At 36.9% G+C, this 17669-nt stretch overlaps 1 protein-coding gene across 1 annotated transcript in view; it reads left to right on the top strand.

Moving 5' to 3' along the window:
• Positions 1–17669, top strand: part of Adam22 (ADAM metallopeptidase domain 22) — a 184939-nt gene that overhangs the window by 106812 nt on the left and 60458 nt on the right. The window contains exons 5-7 of the mRNA XM_042684676.1: positions 5164–5246; positions 11408–11471; positions 13046–13115. Of these exons, the coding sequence (XP_042540610.1) occupies positions 5164–5246; positions 11408–11471; positions 13046–13115 (217 nt within the window). The remainder of the gene's footprint in view (positions 1–5163; positions 5247–11407; positions 11472–13045; positions 13116–17669) is intronic.

Genomic DNA, 17669 nt, shown 5'->3' with positions numbered 1-17669 from the left:
CCCAGATTGAGCTAATGAGCTTCCTTAAGAGGAGAGACTATAGTCTGCTTGATGAATAAGTCAAGACAGAAATGCAAGTAGAAAGACATGTAGCATAGGTTAAAAAAATGAACATATAGAGGAGGGAAATGTGTGAGGAGGAGGGAATCTAAGCATTTTAGAGAATGTCACCCTGGACTATCTTGGAGCTGAAAAGTACTTGAATTTTCCTGTAAGAATCTGGATGGAGAGAAGATAGCTGTGACCCTGATGCTGTTCTATTTTGTGGGTTTTCATCATTCTGTAATCCAGGCTGTGTACATCCGTTTGTGTTATCATCTCATTGAATTCCTTTTACCTTATGAGATAATGTTGGCTGTCTAATAAAATGGGATATGTCTTTAAGTTCCACAATAAATGATCACTTGACTTCTATAGAATAGAATAAAAATTGCAATAAGCCTTTTTTTTCTACTGGGAAGATTAACTAATAACTAATCACATGAATTGTTATATAGCTTGTTTTTTTTTATAGAGGCAGATCTTTCAGCTATAACCATCTGATTAGCTAAAAATAAACATCTGTAATCATAATTCTTGTATTATGACTGTTATTACATCAAACAGTGTGGGGAAAATTTTAAGAACAATGGTTTTATTTTTAGAACAAAAGAAGCAATAAGGAATAAAACTATGATTGACAGCCAGATAAAGAGCCTATCTCTGTTAGGATGTACTAGCTTTTCTCTTTTCCTTCAACATGTCTTATATTATCAAATGTAGTAGCTGCTTCCTTAAAACATCTGATCCTGAATAGTTATAGAAAGATGTGGAGATACTTTATCATTGGTAAAGGATTGGAAGAAGTTGGCTTAATTCTGTGGTCTTTATGAAAATATATAATTGAAAAATAAAATAGTTCTTTGGTTTATTGTGAAAATACTGTACAGAGGGGTTACAATTACATGGGCAAGATAATGAGTACGTTTCTTATCAAGCATTGTAGTCTCCTCCTTTGTTTCCACTTCCCATCCCATCCTCCCTCCCACCCCCTCCCCCAACCCTCCTCCCTCCCTACCAAATATTTTAAGACACATTTCAAAAAAGTTCAATTACATTTATCCCCTTAAATACTTATTACAGTTTAAAAGGCTCTTTTCTTCTTTGATCCCTTTATGGATAATCTGACATATATAAACTGACATATGTGCATGTAAATATGTAAAAGGGTGTTTATCACAACATTGTTTATAACAAAGTTAGATTTTCTCACTATCTATTAGTATAGGATTGTATAAATGCATTATGGTTCACTTCTATGATGGAATATTATGCCACCATTCAGGAATGAGGTATTGATAAAGAAAAATGCCAAGGTATGCTTTAAGAGGGAAAAAGTCAAAAGGGATGGAATGGTACACACAGGATAAAACAATTTGCACACTTAAAAGGTTGCTTGCAGATGTATGTGTACATTATGTGTGCATGGTGTGTTCCTGATATTTGCACAAAAATCTGTCAAAATGCTTGGTACCCTGTGTATTGTATATACTTTTATCTGAATCAGGGAAGGGAAGGAGAACCACAAAATGGTGAAACAAAGGACAAAGGACGAACCAATGCAGCAGCGATATTCACAAGACAACTTTACAACTTGGGCAGAGGCATTACAGGGAGGGAAAGTGGGAGGGAAACGAGGGAGGGGGTAACAATGTTGACAAGAAATATACTCATTGCCTTACGTATGTGAGGCATTACAGGGAGGGAGAGTGGGAGGGAAACGAGGGAGGGGGTAACAATGTTGACAAGAAATATACTCATTGCCTTACGTATGTAGTTGTAACCCCTCTGTATGTCATCTTGACAATAAAATTAAAATTTAAAAAATCTGTCAAAACGCTTCCCTTCTAGGAAGGAAACTGTACACTGTAGGTAAGTGGTCTGGTTACTCTTTACTGTGTAAGCTATAAATTCTTTTTTGCTGCAAGTATGTATAATTTAAAGATAGACTAAGATAATTACTTAAATTAGAAAATCAATTAAGTTTATTTTAATAATTTGATAATAGATTCATATAGATTATAACATTAAAACATCTTGGACTAAAAAATTTCCAGATATTTAAAAGAAAAAAGTTTTCGTTACTTCTTAGTTGAAGTAAATTTTGACTGATGGCAAATAATATCTGAGAAATATATTGTAAGAAAAAATAGATTTCTACTATTATTTAAAAGAGATATGTATACTACCAATCGGGGTCTGAAAAATGATAGTAGCTGGAGCTGGAGCTGGAGCTGAGGAGATTTTCTCCCTTTGGTGTTTATGCTTCTCCTGGAGTGTCATGGAAACATTCAGTCATGATTCAACCACATTGAGCTCTGCTCTGCCTTCGCAGTGTTAGGCATTTGTGCAGATGGGGTCTGATCATATGCTGTTTTTGGATCAGTTCCTATTTCTCTGAATCAATAATTAGTGAAATATTGTTTTCTATTATCTAATCTTCTAACATTCCCTAATATAATGGAGGAATGATTTTAAAAAGGAATTTTGTCTTTTTAATAAGTGTAACATGACTTTTCCAGAGTTTATATTTTTAAAAACTTTAATTACTTACACATCCTCTCTCATAGGCTTTGCCCTTGGCATTTTTCTCCTTCTTATAGTGACTACTGGCTTCCTATGTTTCTCTGATTTGATGTTGTAATTCTTATGATTATCTTTTTTGTTTCTGTGTGTTTTACTTTCTTTGTTTCTCCTATCTTTTTGCTTTGTTGTTTTCTATAGTCTTAAGCCTCTGAGAGAGAAGATCTGGGTTAGTTCATCATTGTGCAATCTAGGGAAACATTTAAGCAGAATTCTTTCTCTGGCAAGGTATCCTGATTGACTGATGACCTTTCCTGTCTGGCCAGTTTGAAGCTAGAGTGTTGATTTCAGGTCCAATCAAATGAGTCCAGGAAGTCAGCCTCACCCTAATCATAATGTCATCTCATGCACTTAGAATCTAATTATAAAGCATTCACCATCTAACAATCCAATGGAAGACATTTAAGCTATAAATGTACTCTTGTCCTTACTAGAATCATAAAGGGAAAAGTGAAGTAGAACAAATTAGTCTTAGGGTAAAACTTAGATTTGCAGTGCATGGATCACACACAGACTCTAGAGCCAACTCTTAAGTACTGTTAGGCTTTTTGTCACCTCTGTTGATAACTTCCTAAATGGACTGCCTTAGTTGGAGCCTTTTGTGTAGAATAGGGATAATAATATTTCTTTTAAGGCTGATGTGAGGATTAAATGTGATTGTGTTTAGGGATAAATGGAGTAAAACAATAATTGACACATAATCATTATTATGTTTGTGTGTTTGTGCCAGCACCAGGGCTTGAATTTATTTATGGCTTTGAGCTCTTGTTCCACTTTTTTGCTCAAAGGTAGTGTTCTACTACTTAAGTCACACCTTCAGTCCAGTCCTTTCACTGGTTAACTGGAAAGTCTTTGGACTTAATGCCCAAGCTAGGTTCAAACCATAATCTTCATATCACAACTTCATGATTCAGGATTATTGGCATGAGCCCCTGATATCTGGATGTCATAAAATAGTTATAATAACAGCAAATATTTACTGAATGCAAACATTATTTCAAATGCTTCATGACTCTGTGTGTGTGTATATGTGTGTGTGTGCTTCTTTAATCCTTATGAAAGCCCTTTGAGATTATTTTCCCCATTTTATTGATGAGGAGACTGAGAAACTAGTAATTTCTATAACTTTCTTGAGATTACAAAGCTTAGAAGGTAAATAAGCTGATAATTCAGGCTTTTAATATTTAAACTGAATCAACTTTCCTTATGTCTTCCTATCTTATCTAGGATTTGTTTCTTTGTTTCCCTCATTACCTACAACTTTTTAGATTACATTCCTTGTAAAGGATCACTCTATCTGCTCCATCAAATCTAAGCACAACCCCCCCATTCATGATGCTCAGTGACTCCTCTGAGTATGTAGAGTGGGTAATGTCATGAATTGCATTGTCTGTCATTTTGCCTGCTCTCTACTTTCTCTCCAAAGCTGAGAGTTACCAGTTCCCATGGGATTATGTCATGAGCAACAATAGCAACTGGGCTGTTTGGCTTGGAGCTCTTATAAAGAGATTGTCTTCAACCCTGTCCTCTCCCTTCCTTTTGACAAACCTTGAGTATTTTAAGTGGAGTCAACCCTTAAACTAACAATCTTGCCCCTTTACTGTCAGTCCTTCATAGTTCTCTCTTTAGTATACCAGTGAGTCAATTTAATGAGAAGCCTCTAGCTACTGAAGGTATAGATTGCAGGAAGAATGGAAAAAGATCATTCAGAGCATAACTCCTCAACTTTCAATGTGCATATGAGTTCTTTAGCCTTGGTAAAGTGCAGGTTTTGATGTAGTATGTCTGTGGTCTGGCCTGAGATTGTACAAGCTCCTGATGGCCCCAGTCCTGATGGTCTCCGGCTCACACTGAGTAGCACTCAGTGTAAGAAGGTAGACAAATTACTGGGTCCTTCTCTGGCCACATTTAGTCTAAGGAAGCGAATCTCTCTTCATGTCAAACCCCATCCTCAGACTACTTACCAGTAAAAGAGTTACTGGTTTGACAAAAGAATAGCCTAAATTTGTCTATCTGGTGCTCAGGTTTTGATGCAAAAGTTATAAAAACTCAAGTTCCCTCCATTGGGATAGGTTAGTGACTATTACATGATTTATATTACTTTTTATATAGCTCCATGTGAAAGCATTGGTTTGCTCCTGGTACTCAGGGTTGAATCTCTCAAAACTAGGGGGAGGAAGGGAGAGAGGAAGCAAAGAAGGAAGAAGGAATGAATGGATGAACAAATGAATGAAAAAGGAAGAAATTTAAACTTTCTCAAATACAAATGAGTATTTCAATATCTGTTTCTTTCTTCCTCTAATTGCACGTACATAAGAGCAAAGTTCAGACAACATTTATGTCCCTATCTTGATTTCTAGTCAGTTTACAAGGAATGTTTCTGAATAGTTCTGTTGGAATTGGTTTGGTAATACGAATCGGAATAATGAAATCCTGTTCAGATCTGTAATACGGAGCTGCAGTGTGAGCAGCCCCGTGAAAGGACATGGCAGATTCTCCCCGTGGGTGGCAAAGGCTTATGGCTTCTGTTTCTATTTTCAGGGAGGAGAGCACTGTTACTACCAGGGCCAGATCCGAGGAAATCCTGCTTCATTTGTTGCATTGTCAACATGCCATGGACTTCAGTAAGTGTCCAAAACCTTATCTATCCCAATCATTCGTTTGATAACTTATTTTCTTTATTTTAATGTCCTAGAGTAGACATTTCCATTTTGTGTCAATAAATAATTCCAAATCTGTGATTCTGACTTTCTTTCTCTTTTATTTGTTTGCTTCTGTTTTTCTGTCTTTTGTAGCGAGGCTTCACATGTAGCCCAGAAGGCCATCCACCTGCCTCAGCTTCCTGAGTGCTGGAAATATAGGAATATGTCATCTAGCCTGGATCTTTAAACCAAAAGGATTTTGAAATTATATTTTTAGGAACTAGAGGTCTTGGAATTATTATATGGTATCTTAAAGTATTACTTGAAGCATTTTATTCATTTCATTTAAATTCAAGCAAGAGTGGCTTGTGTAACTTTGTTTGTTTCTATGGATGTTTAGCCCTTCAGTACCAATTCTAACAAAACTTGCCCTTGATATTAGCAGCTGCAACCACTGCTGCTGCTGCCACCACCACCACCTCTTCCTCTTTTCCTCCTCCTCCTTCTCCTCCTCCTCCTCCTCCTCCCCCTCCCCCTCCTCCTCTCCCTCCCCCTCCCCTCCCCCTCTTCCCCTCTTCCCCCTTCTTCTTCTTCTTCCTTCTTCTTCTTCTTCTTCTTCTTCTTCTTCTTCTTCTTCTTCTTCTTCTTCTTCTTCTTCTTCTTCTTCTTCTTCTTCTTCTTCTTCTTCTTCTTCTTCTTCTTCTTCTTCTTCTTCTTCTTCTTCTTCATCGTGGTGGTAGTGGTGTGTGTGTGTGTGTGTGTGTGTGTGTGTGTGAATGCTCATGCCAATATTGGGACTTGAACTCAAGATCTCTATCTCTTACTTGGCTTTTCAATCACTGGTGTTCTGTCAAAGCTACACCTGTAAGTCCAGCTATTTTGCTGATTAATTGGAGATGGAGACTTGAAAGTCTTGAAGACTTTCTGCCTGAGCTGGATTTGAACTGTGATCTTCTGATCTCAGCCTCCTGAGTAGCTAGGATTACAGATGTGAGCCACTGGCACCTGGCTAGAATAATAGAAATATCATTAGATGGAAATTATTCACAAAAAGGCAACACATGAGCTCCAGAGCACTTGCATTGCAGCCCTCTTTCAGCCCAAATCCTGTCTAGCTCATAGCAATCCGTGGGTGGATCTGTGTATTCCCAGAGATCTCTAAAGGAGAGAGATCATCTTTTCTTGCTTCCTTTCCCATAACCTTCACTACCACAGCATGCTTGCTGATGTCTAACATGGGAATACATTTTCCTCCATCCTGTCCATTATGGTGATACCCAGGTGGCCAACTCTTACTTGTTTTGTAACTACTTGTAAGCTACCATGTCTTTCTTAGGTTCATAAGTTTTCTTAACAACTAATTAAGCAACAAGCTCAAATTTGTAAATTTATTTATTTTTAAATATATTCTTTGAGTAAACAGGCTTTATGACACTCTGCTTTACTAAGAAATGTTGTAGTGCTTTTCAACAGTGAAATAATTGTTCTATTTGATCTCAATAGGAGCACAGCTGTTAGCAAGAAATAGTGTAGTGAAGTATGATGGCTTTGGGGACAGCAAATATATGTTAGAGAGAAGAGTGATATATAAAAATAAGTGTTGGGCTGGAAAGGCGGCTCAGTGATAGAGTGCTTGCCTTGCATGCATGAGGCCCTGGGTTTGATTCCTCAGCACCACATAAGCAAAAAGAAAAAAGCCAGAAGTGGCGCTGTGGCTCAAGTGGTAGAGCCCTAGCCTTGAGCTGAAGAGCTGAGGGACAGTGCCCAGAGTTCAGGCCCCACGACCAGAACCCCCCCCCCCAAAAAAAAAGTGTTGTCTTGATTCTTTTTAGAGGCTTCTTTTCTTTGTAGAATGCAAATTCAGAGTCACAATGTGAGCCTCATTCTCTGTTCTATTCCAGTTTGCTCTCTGGGTTTCCAAATGGATATAATATTGTAAGAACACTGTGAAGGTAGGCAGGCACTGGTAGCTTGTACCAGCAATCCTAGCTATTCAGGATCTGAACACTGTGGTCCAAAGCCATTCTAAGCAGGAAAGTTCTTGAGACTCCTAAAGACTTTATCTCCACTGAACCACCCAAAAGCTGGAAGTAGAGCTGTTGTTCAAGTGACAGAGTACCAGCTTTGGGTGAAACAGCTAAAGGAGAGCTCCCAGGTCCTTGAGTTCAAGCCCCAGGACAGGTATACACATAGAGAAAGAATTGAGGGCTCTACATATGAGAATATAAGAATGTAATATGCTACAAAATCCTACCACACTCTTTATAGAAAGGATAATAGCTTCCAGAAAAATTTTATTGTGATTGGATCAGGAGAACATAGAAACCTATTTTAAGTTGCTTTAAGTAAAATTTACCTTTTACTTAAAATTAAGTGACACCAAACTAACAGAAAGTCCACATATGTCCTGGCACACTGACAATTGTGTTTGGATTTCCTAGTCTGATATGGGTATGTTGTATGTATGTGTATATATATATACACGTATATATATATGTATATACGTATGTATATATATATACACATACATACATCTATATATACACTTACATATATATATATATATATATATATATATATATATAAAAACACTTTGTACCTCTTTAGTTATTTATTAACTATTGCTTCTCATCTTGGTTTGACTTTCTGAGAAAAATTGCTCTCAGAAATATTTGGGGAAATATGACTAAATATTAAATAAAGAAGCTTATCTCAATTATAGTGGTTTAGATATTATGAATGGCTCATCTTTTATAAACTACCAAGTAGATATTGTTTATTCACTTTTTTATTTACTACATTTGTTTGAAGAATGTTACAAAGGAAAAAATCATATTTATGTGACTAGCCCATAAAAATCTTGGAAGGGTACATTTCTTCAAATATGAAAGACTAATAGCCAATATTTTGATTGTAAGATGTTTGATATGACAGTCTTGTAATGATAAAGTTAAAATTGAAATCAAGTGACTTTATTGCCCTCTTGTGGAAATTAATAAGAATGGCCACTATTTTCTTTCAAAATCTTGATTTGGCTTTATATGTTTTTAGCACCTTTGATCTGTAATGACTTGGTTCTAGCTGCAAGTGTATATGGATTTTGTACTCAAATTCATACTGTTAAGTCAAAAGATAATCTTCAAAGCAGATAACATACCTATAATTTTTATTACTAAAGTATTAATAATGATATATACACTGGTCATAATGAGCCAGAATCTCCCAAATACAGTGTCAGAATCTTTTTTCTTAAAACTACATGATGTGTCTTTATAAGATATGATGTTTAAGCCCAATAAAAAGAATTCCTTTTTCCATTGGACATTAACTTAATGCTAGAGTAAATAACTCTGGGTGCTATTTAAACAAAAATAATCTCCTTGCTACCTAACCCGTGTTGGCATGTGAAGTTTGGCACAGGCCGATATTTATGATTTTTCTGGATCAGTGTGACCAGTTCTCAGCCAGTGAACAAACTATATTCACTGCCATATTTGCTTTGCTACTTGGCATATGTCAGCAGTAGTATCTTGCTAACTACATCTGTTTATCTTTAAAGTCCAAATGTAATGTCATCCAAATTCAGAAAGTGCACTTGGGGCAGAAACCTGCAGATGTGAGAACAGCTATTCTGTGGGTACATGAAAGTTTAGGACATGTGGAAGATGTTACAGCAGGAATGAAAGAATTTGGATAGAAACGGAACTGGAAGTAATTATAATTTAGCTCAGGAAAACCAAGAGATTCCACCAAGGATTCAAATGCTATTCTGTGTCTAAGAACTTAGCTGTCATCTGGTCACTTCTACTGTGAGCTAAAAAATTACTACAGAAGATCACAGACTTGCTTCCCTTACTTCTTGCCAGGACAGATTTCTCCAGCCTCGTAAGGGGTGATTTCAGTAGAGGAGCGTGTTCTTCTACATGGGATGGTAATGAGTTCTGTGAGTGGGAGTGGCAGTCAGGTAGAGCTTAAATGCCCTCCAGAAAATCTCTCAGTTGTAGTCACCTCCAGATCAAGAGGTCTAAAGTCACTCTTGATTTGGTTCTTGCTTTGTTCCCTCTACCTTCCGCCTGTTCATATGTTCTTCTTGTAGCCATTCTTTTTTGTGAAATGACAACTCCATCTTTCTGGTTGCTCATGTGAAAAATGTGGAGTACTGATGATTCTTCTTGTTCTTCCACACCCCATGTCAAATCTATCAATGAACCTTTTAGCTTGCTTTAAAAGTAAATTGAATTGGGATTGGGGGGGAGGGGGAAGGCTGGGAAGGGATGTGAAGGGTAAACCAAAGGAGGAGGATGCAATGCTTGGTAAGAAATGTACGCATTATCCTGCCCATGTAATTGTAACCCCTCTGTACAGTATGTTCACAAATAAAATAAAATTAAATTAAAAAAAAATAAAAGTAAATTGAAGCTGAGGGTAGAGCTCGATGATAGAACATATGCTTAGCATCCTTAAGACCTTGGGCTGAATCCCTAGCGCCAAAAATACATGTGTTCATATATACATATGTGCATATGAATACATACGTTTACATACATACACATATATGCATGTATACACACACATATCGCTCCAGAATTTGGCCAATTCTCATTGTTTCTACCATGGCTCCTCTGATCTAAACCACCTTCTTCTTCCACCAGCATTTCCATAATATTCCTGCTTTTGTCCTTGCTGTCCTAAAGATCATTGTGACCTACAGCTGGGAAAACCAACTGTTGGATTTCTTGAGCTACAAAGGAAATTGTGTTTCCTCTGCTCAGAAGCCTGCAGTGGTTGGATTCTTATTCTCCCAGAGTAAAAGCTAAAGCCCCCAGAGGTGCCTACCTAATGTAACCCTAATAAGATCAACCTTCTTATCTCACTTTCTGGCAACTGTCCTGCTACCTACTCTACTTCAGCAATGCTCTCTTCTTGTTCCTGTAGCATGCCAAGATTTTCTTTAACTTGAAACTTTTGATTGTTGGTTCTTTTTAGTTTGGGTGTGGTGGTTCCTGTCTATAATCCTAGTACTCAGGAGGCAGAAACCTAATGAATTGGATTAGGCTCCCAAAAGATTTCTCCGACCTGGAGCTTGCATTTTGAAATGCTCATTGTAGGATGCACTTATGGTTCATCCTTTCCCTTCTTTCAGATTTTTCTTAACCTCTATCTTCTCTGTGAAGCCCTGTTCTGACCACTTTGTGGACTGGAAGGCCTGTCTCTTGTTCCCCATGCCATCTTCTGGTACCATTTATTGCCCCTATATACCTCTAAACTTTCTTCTCTAAGCCTTACCATCAACTAATATATGTTTTCTTGTTTACTGTATACTTGTTATATGTTCTTTCTAGAATGTCCCACAAGAATTGTCTCATTTCCTTACCACTATATCCCCAGTACCAACAGCATTACATTGTAGGTCCTCTGTAAATACATACTGAATGTGTGTATGAATAAATGGATGAACTCGAGTTACAGGTTGGAAATGGTCAGTTAGTTCATTGGTTAATAACCACGGACCCACAGGATGTCCTACATTTGCTGCCTCTACTTTCATCACTTATGTAATCTGGGAAAGATGCATCATTTTGGGGGGTTTCTGTTTCCTCACCTATAAAGTGAGGATAGTCACTGTACCCTTCTCATAAATTTGTGAAAGAAACTAAATGAGTAATATATGTTTAGTGCATGGCAAGTTACAGAAATGTGAGGTAGGCTTTGTTACCAGGGAATGTTCTAGGTGTATAGTAGGGAGGAAATTTTCAGTATTACCTGCATCCCACTCACCCAGGGTTTGTTTAAAAATGTGACTTCCTGAATCCCAACCCAGACATTCAGGGAGTTCTGACTTATATTTTTACAAGCACTCCTTTTACAAGGCAGCCTTTTATATATTAAAGTCTTAGAAGTATATAGTAGAGGGAGGAGTACTAGAAAATGGCTAGAGAATGACCACGGTAAGCATGGAGTAGAGTCAGGGTGACAGGGATTCATGAGGGCCTTAGTTTCTCACCAGTGTGTGTGGTGTATTTGGTGATTGTGGCTGGGATGGAGAAATAGGTATTGAAAGTAGCTGACTGCAGATTTAAAAATGATCCTGTTCTGAGAGGAGAGTTGATAGTCATGCCTAATTATTTTCTTGTTCTTGGCAGTGGGATGTTCTATGATGGGAACCACACATATCTCATTGAACCAGAAGAAAATGACACCTCCCAAGTAAGTGCAAATGTTAGTGCTGGTGTGGAAAACTTTTGTCCCCTTGCCTTCCCGTACTTCTACTTTAGTTGGTTTTTATATTTTTAGGGCTTGGATAATGTAAATATGTTATGAGTATATATGTCATTTAAATATGTTGAAATTTAAATATTGACTAAGTCAAACCTCCAAGATTTTTTTTCTTTTTCTTCTGTCTCTTCATTTTGTTAGAAATACTTTCCTGAGAGGTGTTCAAGAGCCTCTATTTCCATCTCCACTATAAACTGCTATGATGTACAAGCTTGTGAAGATACTACAGACTCAATGGCTTAAACAACAGATTTTTTTCCCCTCATAGTTCTGAAGGCTGTGAAGTCCAAGGTCTAGGTGCTGTTTAGGCTAGTGTCCAGTGAGAACTTCCTCCCTGGGGGATAGATGTCTACCTTGATCATGTATCTCATATAGAGAACAAGTTGTTGTCTCTCTTCTTGCAAGGGCTCAGCCTTATTGGATTAGGGCCTTACCCTTATAACCTCAATCTACTTTTATTATGGCTTCATAAGCCCTTTCTCCATAGGTGGTGACACAGCAAGGCTTCAGTGTATAAGCTTTGGGTGGGGCACAAACATTTAGTCTATAATATAAAAATCTTCAGAAATTTCACCTCTCCTTTCTTTTCTGGATTCCAGATGTTCCTCCATCTCCATTGCTTTTAAAGTTCTATACTAATGAAATTTAGAGAAACTTAAGGCTTCTTAATTCTATCCTTCACTCTGAAACATCTATCAAAACATTTACTTGGTGCAAATTACAAAATAATTGAGTTAATACTATAGATGACTGAGAAACTAAATAAACTTCCATTTTAGGTCTCTACACACAAATATCCTCCTTGGTATCATGCAACATTGGACAAATACTTAGAGAAACAAGGAATGCACATTGCATTTTTCCCTATTAACAACCTTGTTTAGAAAACTTACTTGTATATTCTTTTCTGTGTCCGTATCATTGGCTGTTCTGTCATTTTGCTTGGCAGTCTGGTTCTTTAACACTTGACTCCAGCATTCTAACTTATGTTAGTACCTGGATAAAGCTAGATAATTTTTTTCGGTGTTCAATATTTTTTCTTAGCAGAAAATATGGTTTTTATCTCTTGCTTTCTAATAGGATTGTCCATGACACTTGAATTTGGGCATCCGCTTGAATTTGGACTCTGCAGGTTTTGCCTAGAGAGGTTATTTGGCTCTTCAAAGTGGGCAAGGAGCCGTGAAAGGAACCAGTCAAAGAAACATTAACCCATTTTCCCAGATGCCTTATTTTTCCTTGGGGGAATAGATCTGCTCATTTATTTTCCATTACAGTAGGCTTTGGCTTCTCTGAGAGGTATTTTGCTTGTAATTGGGTATTGTTCTGGTGCTGGGAGAATTCAGACCTAAGTGGGACGGCTTGCAATGGCTCATGGCCTCTACAACCCAGGGGACTGTGTGTAGTCAGTTTTCTCTTAAGAGGCCCAGCCTCTGCAACTATGATGGCCTGGGGGCAGAACTACATGGTTTGTAAGTATGTACTCTCCATTGCTTGTGTCATTTCAGGAGGATTTCCATTTTCATTCGGTTTACAAATCCAGACTGTTTGAATTTCCTTTGGATGATCTTCCATCTGGTATGGTATCTAACTACTTATGTAATTCATTTAGTATCTTAAAATGAATATATATGTAAATACTAGTAACACGCAAGACATTTTTAGTTATATCAAGGTAAGTCATATCAAGAGAAAGAATAAAATGCAAACTAGCTTTATGTTTGTGGTTGAGAAATTCAGAAAAATATTGCACACTAAAACAAAATTTTAATTTAAAAAGTTAAGTCTAGGAATGGGAGTATGACTGTAATCCTAGCTACTCAGGAAGTGGAAATAGAAGGACCGAGGTCTGGAAGACCCGATCTGAAAATCAAACTAAAAGCAAAAGGACTTGGGAAGATTACTCAAGTGATAGCATTCTTGATAAGCAAGCTCAAGGGGCTTGAATTAAATCAACAGTATTTTTATCCTCTCAAAAATTTTTATGGACTCAGAGTACAGAACTAGAGAAGAAATAATTTTAGAATTGATATTCATAAATAAAAAGTGCAAAATTTCACTCTTGGTAAAATAATTTTTTTTTCAGTGTGGGTCCTAGGCACTATGTCTGAGCTTTTTGGCTCAAGTCTAGCACTCTACCACTTGAGACACAGTGCCACTTCTAGCTCTTTTGGTAAAGTTTAATTGGAGATAAGAGTTTCAAGGGCTTTCCTGCCTGGGCTGGCTTTGAACTGTCATCCTCACATCCAGCCTTCTGCATAGTTAGGATTATAGGCATGATCTATCAGCCCCTGGCTAATAATGACTTTTTAAATATAAGGAAGAACTCTTAATCACTTTCCCATTTAATGTTTTTTCATCAACATTTTTTAGAATATTAAGAGAAATTCTTTAGTATATTAACTTTTTATGTTGTTATGTACTGTCATTAAATTAATATTTTATTCCCTATACATGTTTATGATTCTGTTGTTTATAGATGATGATTTTTTGTTTATTTTTTGAGACAAGATCTCACTATATATGCAAAGTTGGCCTAGAGACTACTACGTAGGTCAGCCTGGCCTCAAACTTGTCATCTTTCTGCATATGCTTCCCAAGTACTGGAATTACTGGTTTAGGTCTCCATGGTCATAATGAGTGTCAGTTTGATAGTTGGATCTTCATATGAATAGATCACTCAGACTTGGGTTTTGTTCTAGTGATTTTGCAGGGGTTGGTGGGGATTTCTCTTTGGCTGTGCTGACTCATTTGTTTCTTCCTCTGAAGATAAGAATAGCTAATTTATCTAGCATAGAGACACTTTTACCCTTATATGAGTCCTGACCATTCCCATTTTTAAAAAAACTTAATTATTATTGTCAAGGTGGTGTGTAGAGGGGTTACAGTTACATATGTAAGATAGTGAGTACATTTCTTGTCAAACAAGGGGTAATATAGTTACCCCTCAATCTTGGTAACAGATTAATAGTATTCCTGTTTTGTAGATAAAGAATCAGAGGCTTGGCTAGTTTGTCTTTTTCAGGATCCCAGAGGTAGTAAGGGATAAAATGAGGCCGTGGGTTACAACACTGAGAAAAGGTACTATGGGAGAGAGGCACTGGAGGAAAGGAGAAAGCTGAGAGAAAATACTAAACTACTGCTTAGAAAATTGCTTAGAAGTTTATAGTCTTTTCATCAGAAAATGAAAGAAATGTTTTCTAATGCCCCTTTCTCTCATATAAGCTTTTTAGACTCCCCCTTTAGTGACCTTATGAAACTAATTTTAAACTCTTTAATGGGAAGAAAATAAATGATCACTACAGCTACACGAGGATAAAGTTACAATTTAATAGGTATTACTGGAAATAATCAACATGACTTAATATTTAAAGTAACCAACACTCTCCTAGGCGACTCAACTTTAGGCTTGCTTTTACTTTGTTCAGGTTTTTTGATTAGGTTTCTTTGGTTTTGAAGTGACTTGGCAGTTTTGATATTATAGAATTGGATTTGAAGCTGAGCCATTCGAAGTACTCAGGAGGCCAAGGTCAAGGGGTCACATTGTGAAGCCAGCCTAGGCAGAATAGTCTAAGATTCCAACTCCAATTTACCAGACAATAGTGAGGCTGGAGATGCTGGTCAAGTGAAAGAATGCTGGCTGTGAGCAAGCAAACCCAGCTTGAGCTTGAAGGCTTGACAGCACCATGTGCACACACAACAATAAAATTTAGATGTATTAGTTGAAAATTCCTGTCTCAACTAGTTTCTGGTTTTCTTTCCTCATCAGAAGACGGTAGATCCGTTTTAAGAGTTGTATTTGTCTTTCAATCTCACTATCAAACAAGGAATAGTCCAAAGTAAGCTTATTTATTATTTATTTATTTATCTATCTTGCTGGTTGTGGGCTTGAACTCTGGGCCTGGGCACTGTCCCTCAGCTCTTCAGCTCAAGGTGAGGGCTCTACCACTTGAGCCATAGAACCATTTCTGGGTTTCTGGTGGTTTATTGGAGATAAGAGTCTCAAGGACTTTACTACCTGGGTAGGCTTTGAATGGTGATCCTCAGATCTCAGGCTCCTGAGTAGCTAGGATTACAGGCGTGAGCCACCAGCACCCAGTAGCTTATGTATTTTTGATTGGAGAAAGGTTGATTGGTCTAAACTGTATTAGCAGCACCCTCATCTTATTTAGCATTATTATGTATACCCCAGAGACAAACATGATCAGATGCTCTCCAAATGTGTTTGACTATATAATGTTTTATTTTATATAACACTCCTCTCAGAAGTAGTGTTAGTAACACATTTGGAAAATGCTTATTTCATTTCATCTGGATTCCTTAGTACTGAGTTTTGTCACACACCACTACTGAGATAGAGCATTTCTATTACCACAACTTTTCTGTTTCCTTTCTAGTTAGTGCCTCCCACTCTGAAATCCCTTTTCTGACTGCTTTTGCTATAGATTATGCTTGTCTACTGTAGAACTTCAAACAAATGGATATGGTAGTACACTTCTGTCATCTCAGCCCCCAGGAGCTGAGGCAGGTGGATTGGGAATTCAAAGCCAGCCTATGTGCAAAAGACCCAGCCTCAACTTTCTAAAGAGCCATATATTATGCCTAGGGTTTTTATGTCTGTTTGTTTGGCATATGCCTGTGTGATTTACTTTGTCAACTGTAGCAGCATTGGTTTATTCTTTTAAATGATCGAGTATATTCTTTTGTGTGAATATACTACAACTACTTATCCAATATGCGGATTGACATTTGGGTTGCTACCAGTTTGGAGCCATTATGAAGAAGCAACTATTAACTTTCTTTTACAAGTAAGGCACATTTTATTTTATTTTTCTGATATATATCTAGGAATAGCATGATGGGCCACAGAGTAGATGTATGTTTAACTTTAAAGCAGCATTCTCAGACTTTACCACAAATCAGAATGAGCTTGAGGGTTCCCTACCACAAATTTCTATCAGGTCCCTAAGTAGCACTGATTTTATTTACCTAGGGATGTTTACTCTTTTTTTTTTTTTTTTTTTTTACCTTGGAAATAGTTCGCCTTATGTAGTCCAGGCCGGCCTGAACTTACAATCCTTTTGCCTCAGTTTTGTGATAATGAAAAAGTTATGAAAAAGAAACTTAGATAAATTCATTTAAATGAGTTTGGATAGATAAAATGACTTTTAATAAGTCTTTTAAAATTATATGGATTGATAATATAATTGTTTTTCATTTGAGTAAAATAATAAACCTATCTGATATGAAAATATATTTTATTACAATTACCATAAGGAATGATTGCACTTTTATTTCACATTGTAGAAATCCTCTATATCTATATCCAGTGATGAATCTTGGTGCATACACAACTGATGCTTAATTCTGACCTGCAAGTTAAGAGGGTTTCAAATTTTCACATTTGCTTTCTAGAAAAATAATGTTGTTCATGGGCAAAGAAAAATGTTAATGAATTAGAAAAAGTTAAGCTAAAACTTAGGTGCCCCATAAGTCTTCATAAATCATTTATTTAGGAATACACAATTAATTATTCTATTTGCTTCTTCTTGCCTCCCTTCTTTATTTTAATACCTCAAGAATAATAATGGGAGTGAGAGTCAGGCTGGATATTTTTTTTGGGGGGGGTCCAGTTGTGGGGCCTGAGTGCTGTCCCTCAGCTCTTCAGCTCAAGGCTAACACTCTACCACTTGAGCCACAGCACCACCTCCAGGTTTTTTATTTTCTGCTTATGTGGTGCTGAGGAATTGAACCCAGGGCCTCATGCATGCAAGGCAAGCACTCTACCACTGAGCCACCTTCCCAGCCCGATTTAGAAGATTTTTGATAAAGTGTTATGGATTGTATTTATAGGAGACATATAGGACAAGAATAATATCTGAGATTTTTTGAAATGTATTTATTCATTATATATTTGTTTAATACTAATACAACTTCTTAGGTTAATGATCTATGTAATCATTAACTACAACATTATATATTATAAAATGCTTAAGAAGATCTGGGTATTCCAGTACTTAGTAGGTAAAGCAAAGACAGGCAGAAGGGTCCTCAGTATGAAGCTAACCTGGACTACAAAATGAGACCATGTCTTGAAAATTAATTAAAATTAGGTAAGCAATTAATTATTAA

The sequence above is a fragment of the Dipodomys spectabilis genome, unplaced genomic scaffold (genome assembly GCF_019054845.1).
Source record: "Dipodomys spectabilis isolate Male_0828 unplaced genomic scaffold, ASM1905484v1 ptg000089l, whole genome shotgun sequence".
NCBI classification, from domain to species: domain Eukaryota; kingdom Metazoa; phylum Chordata; class Mammalia; order Rodentia; family Heteromyidae; genus Dipodomys; species Dipodomys spectabilis.
The sequence above is the reverse complement of the archived record's forward strand: the minus strand, read 5'-3'. Positions and strand labels throughout refer to the sequence as shown.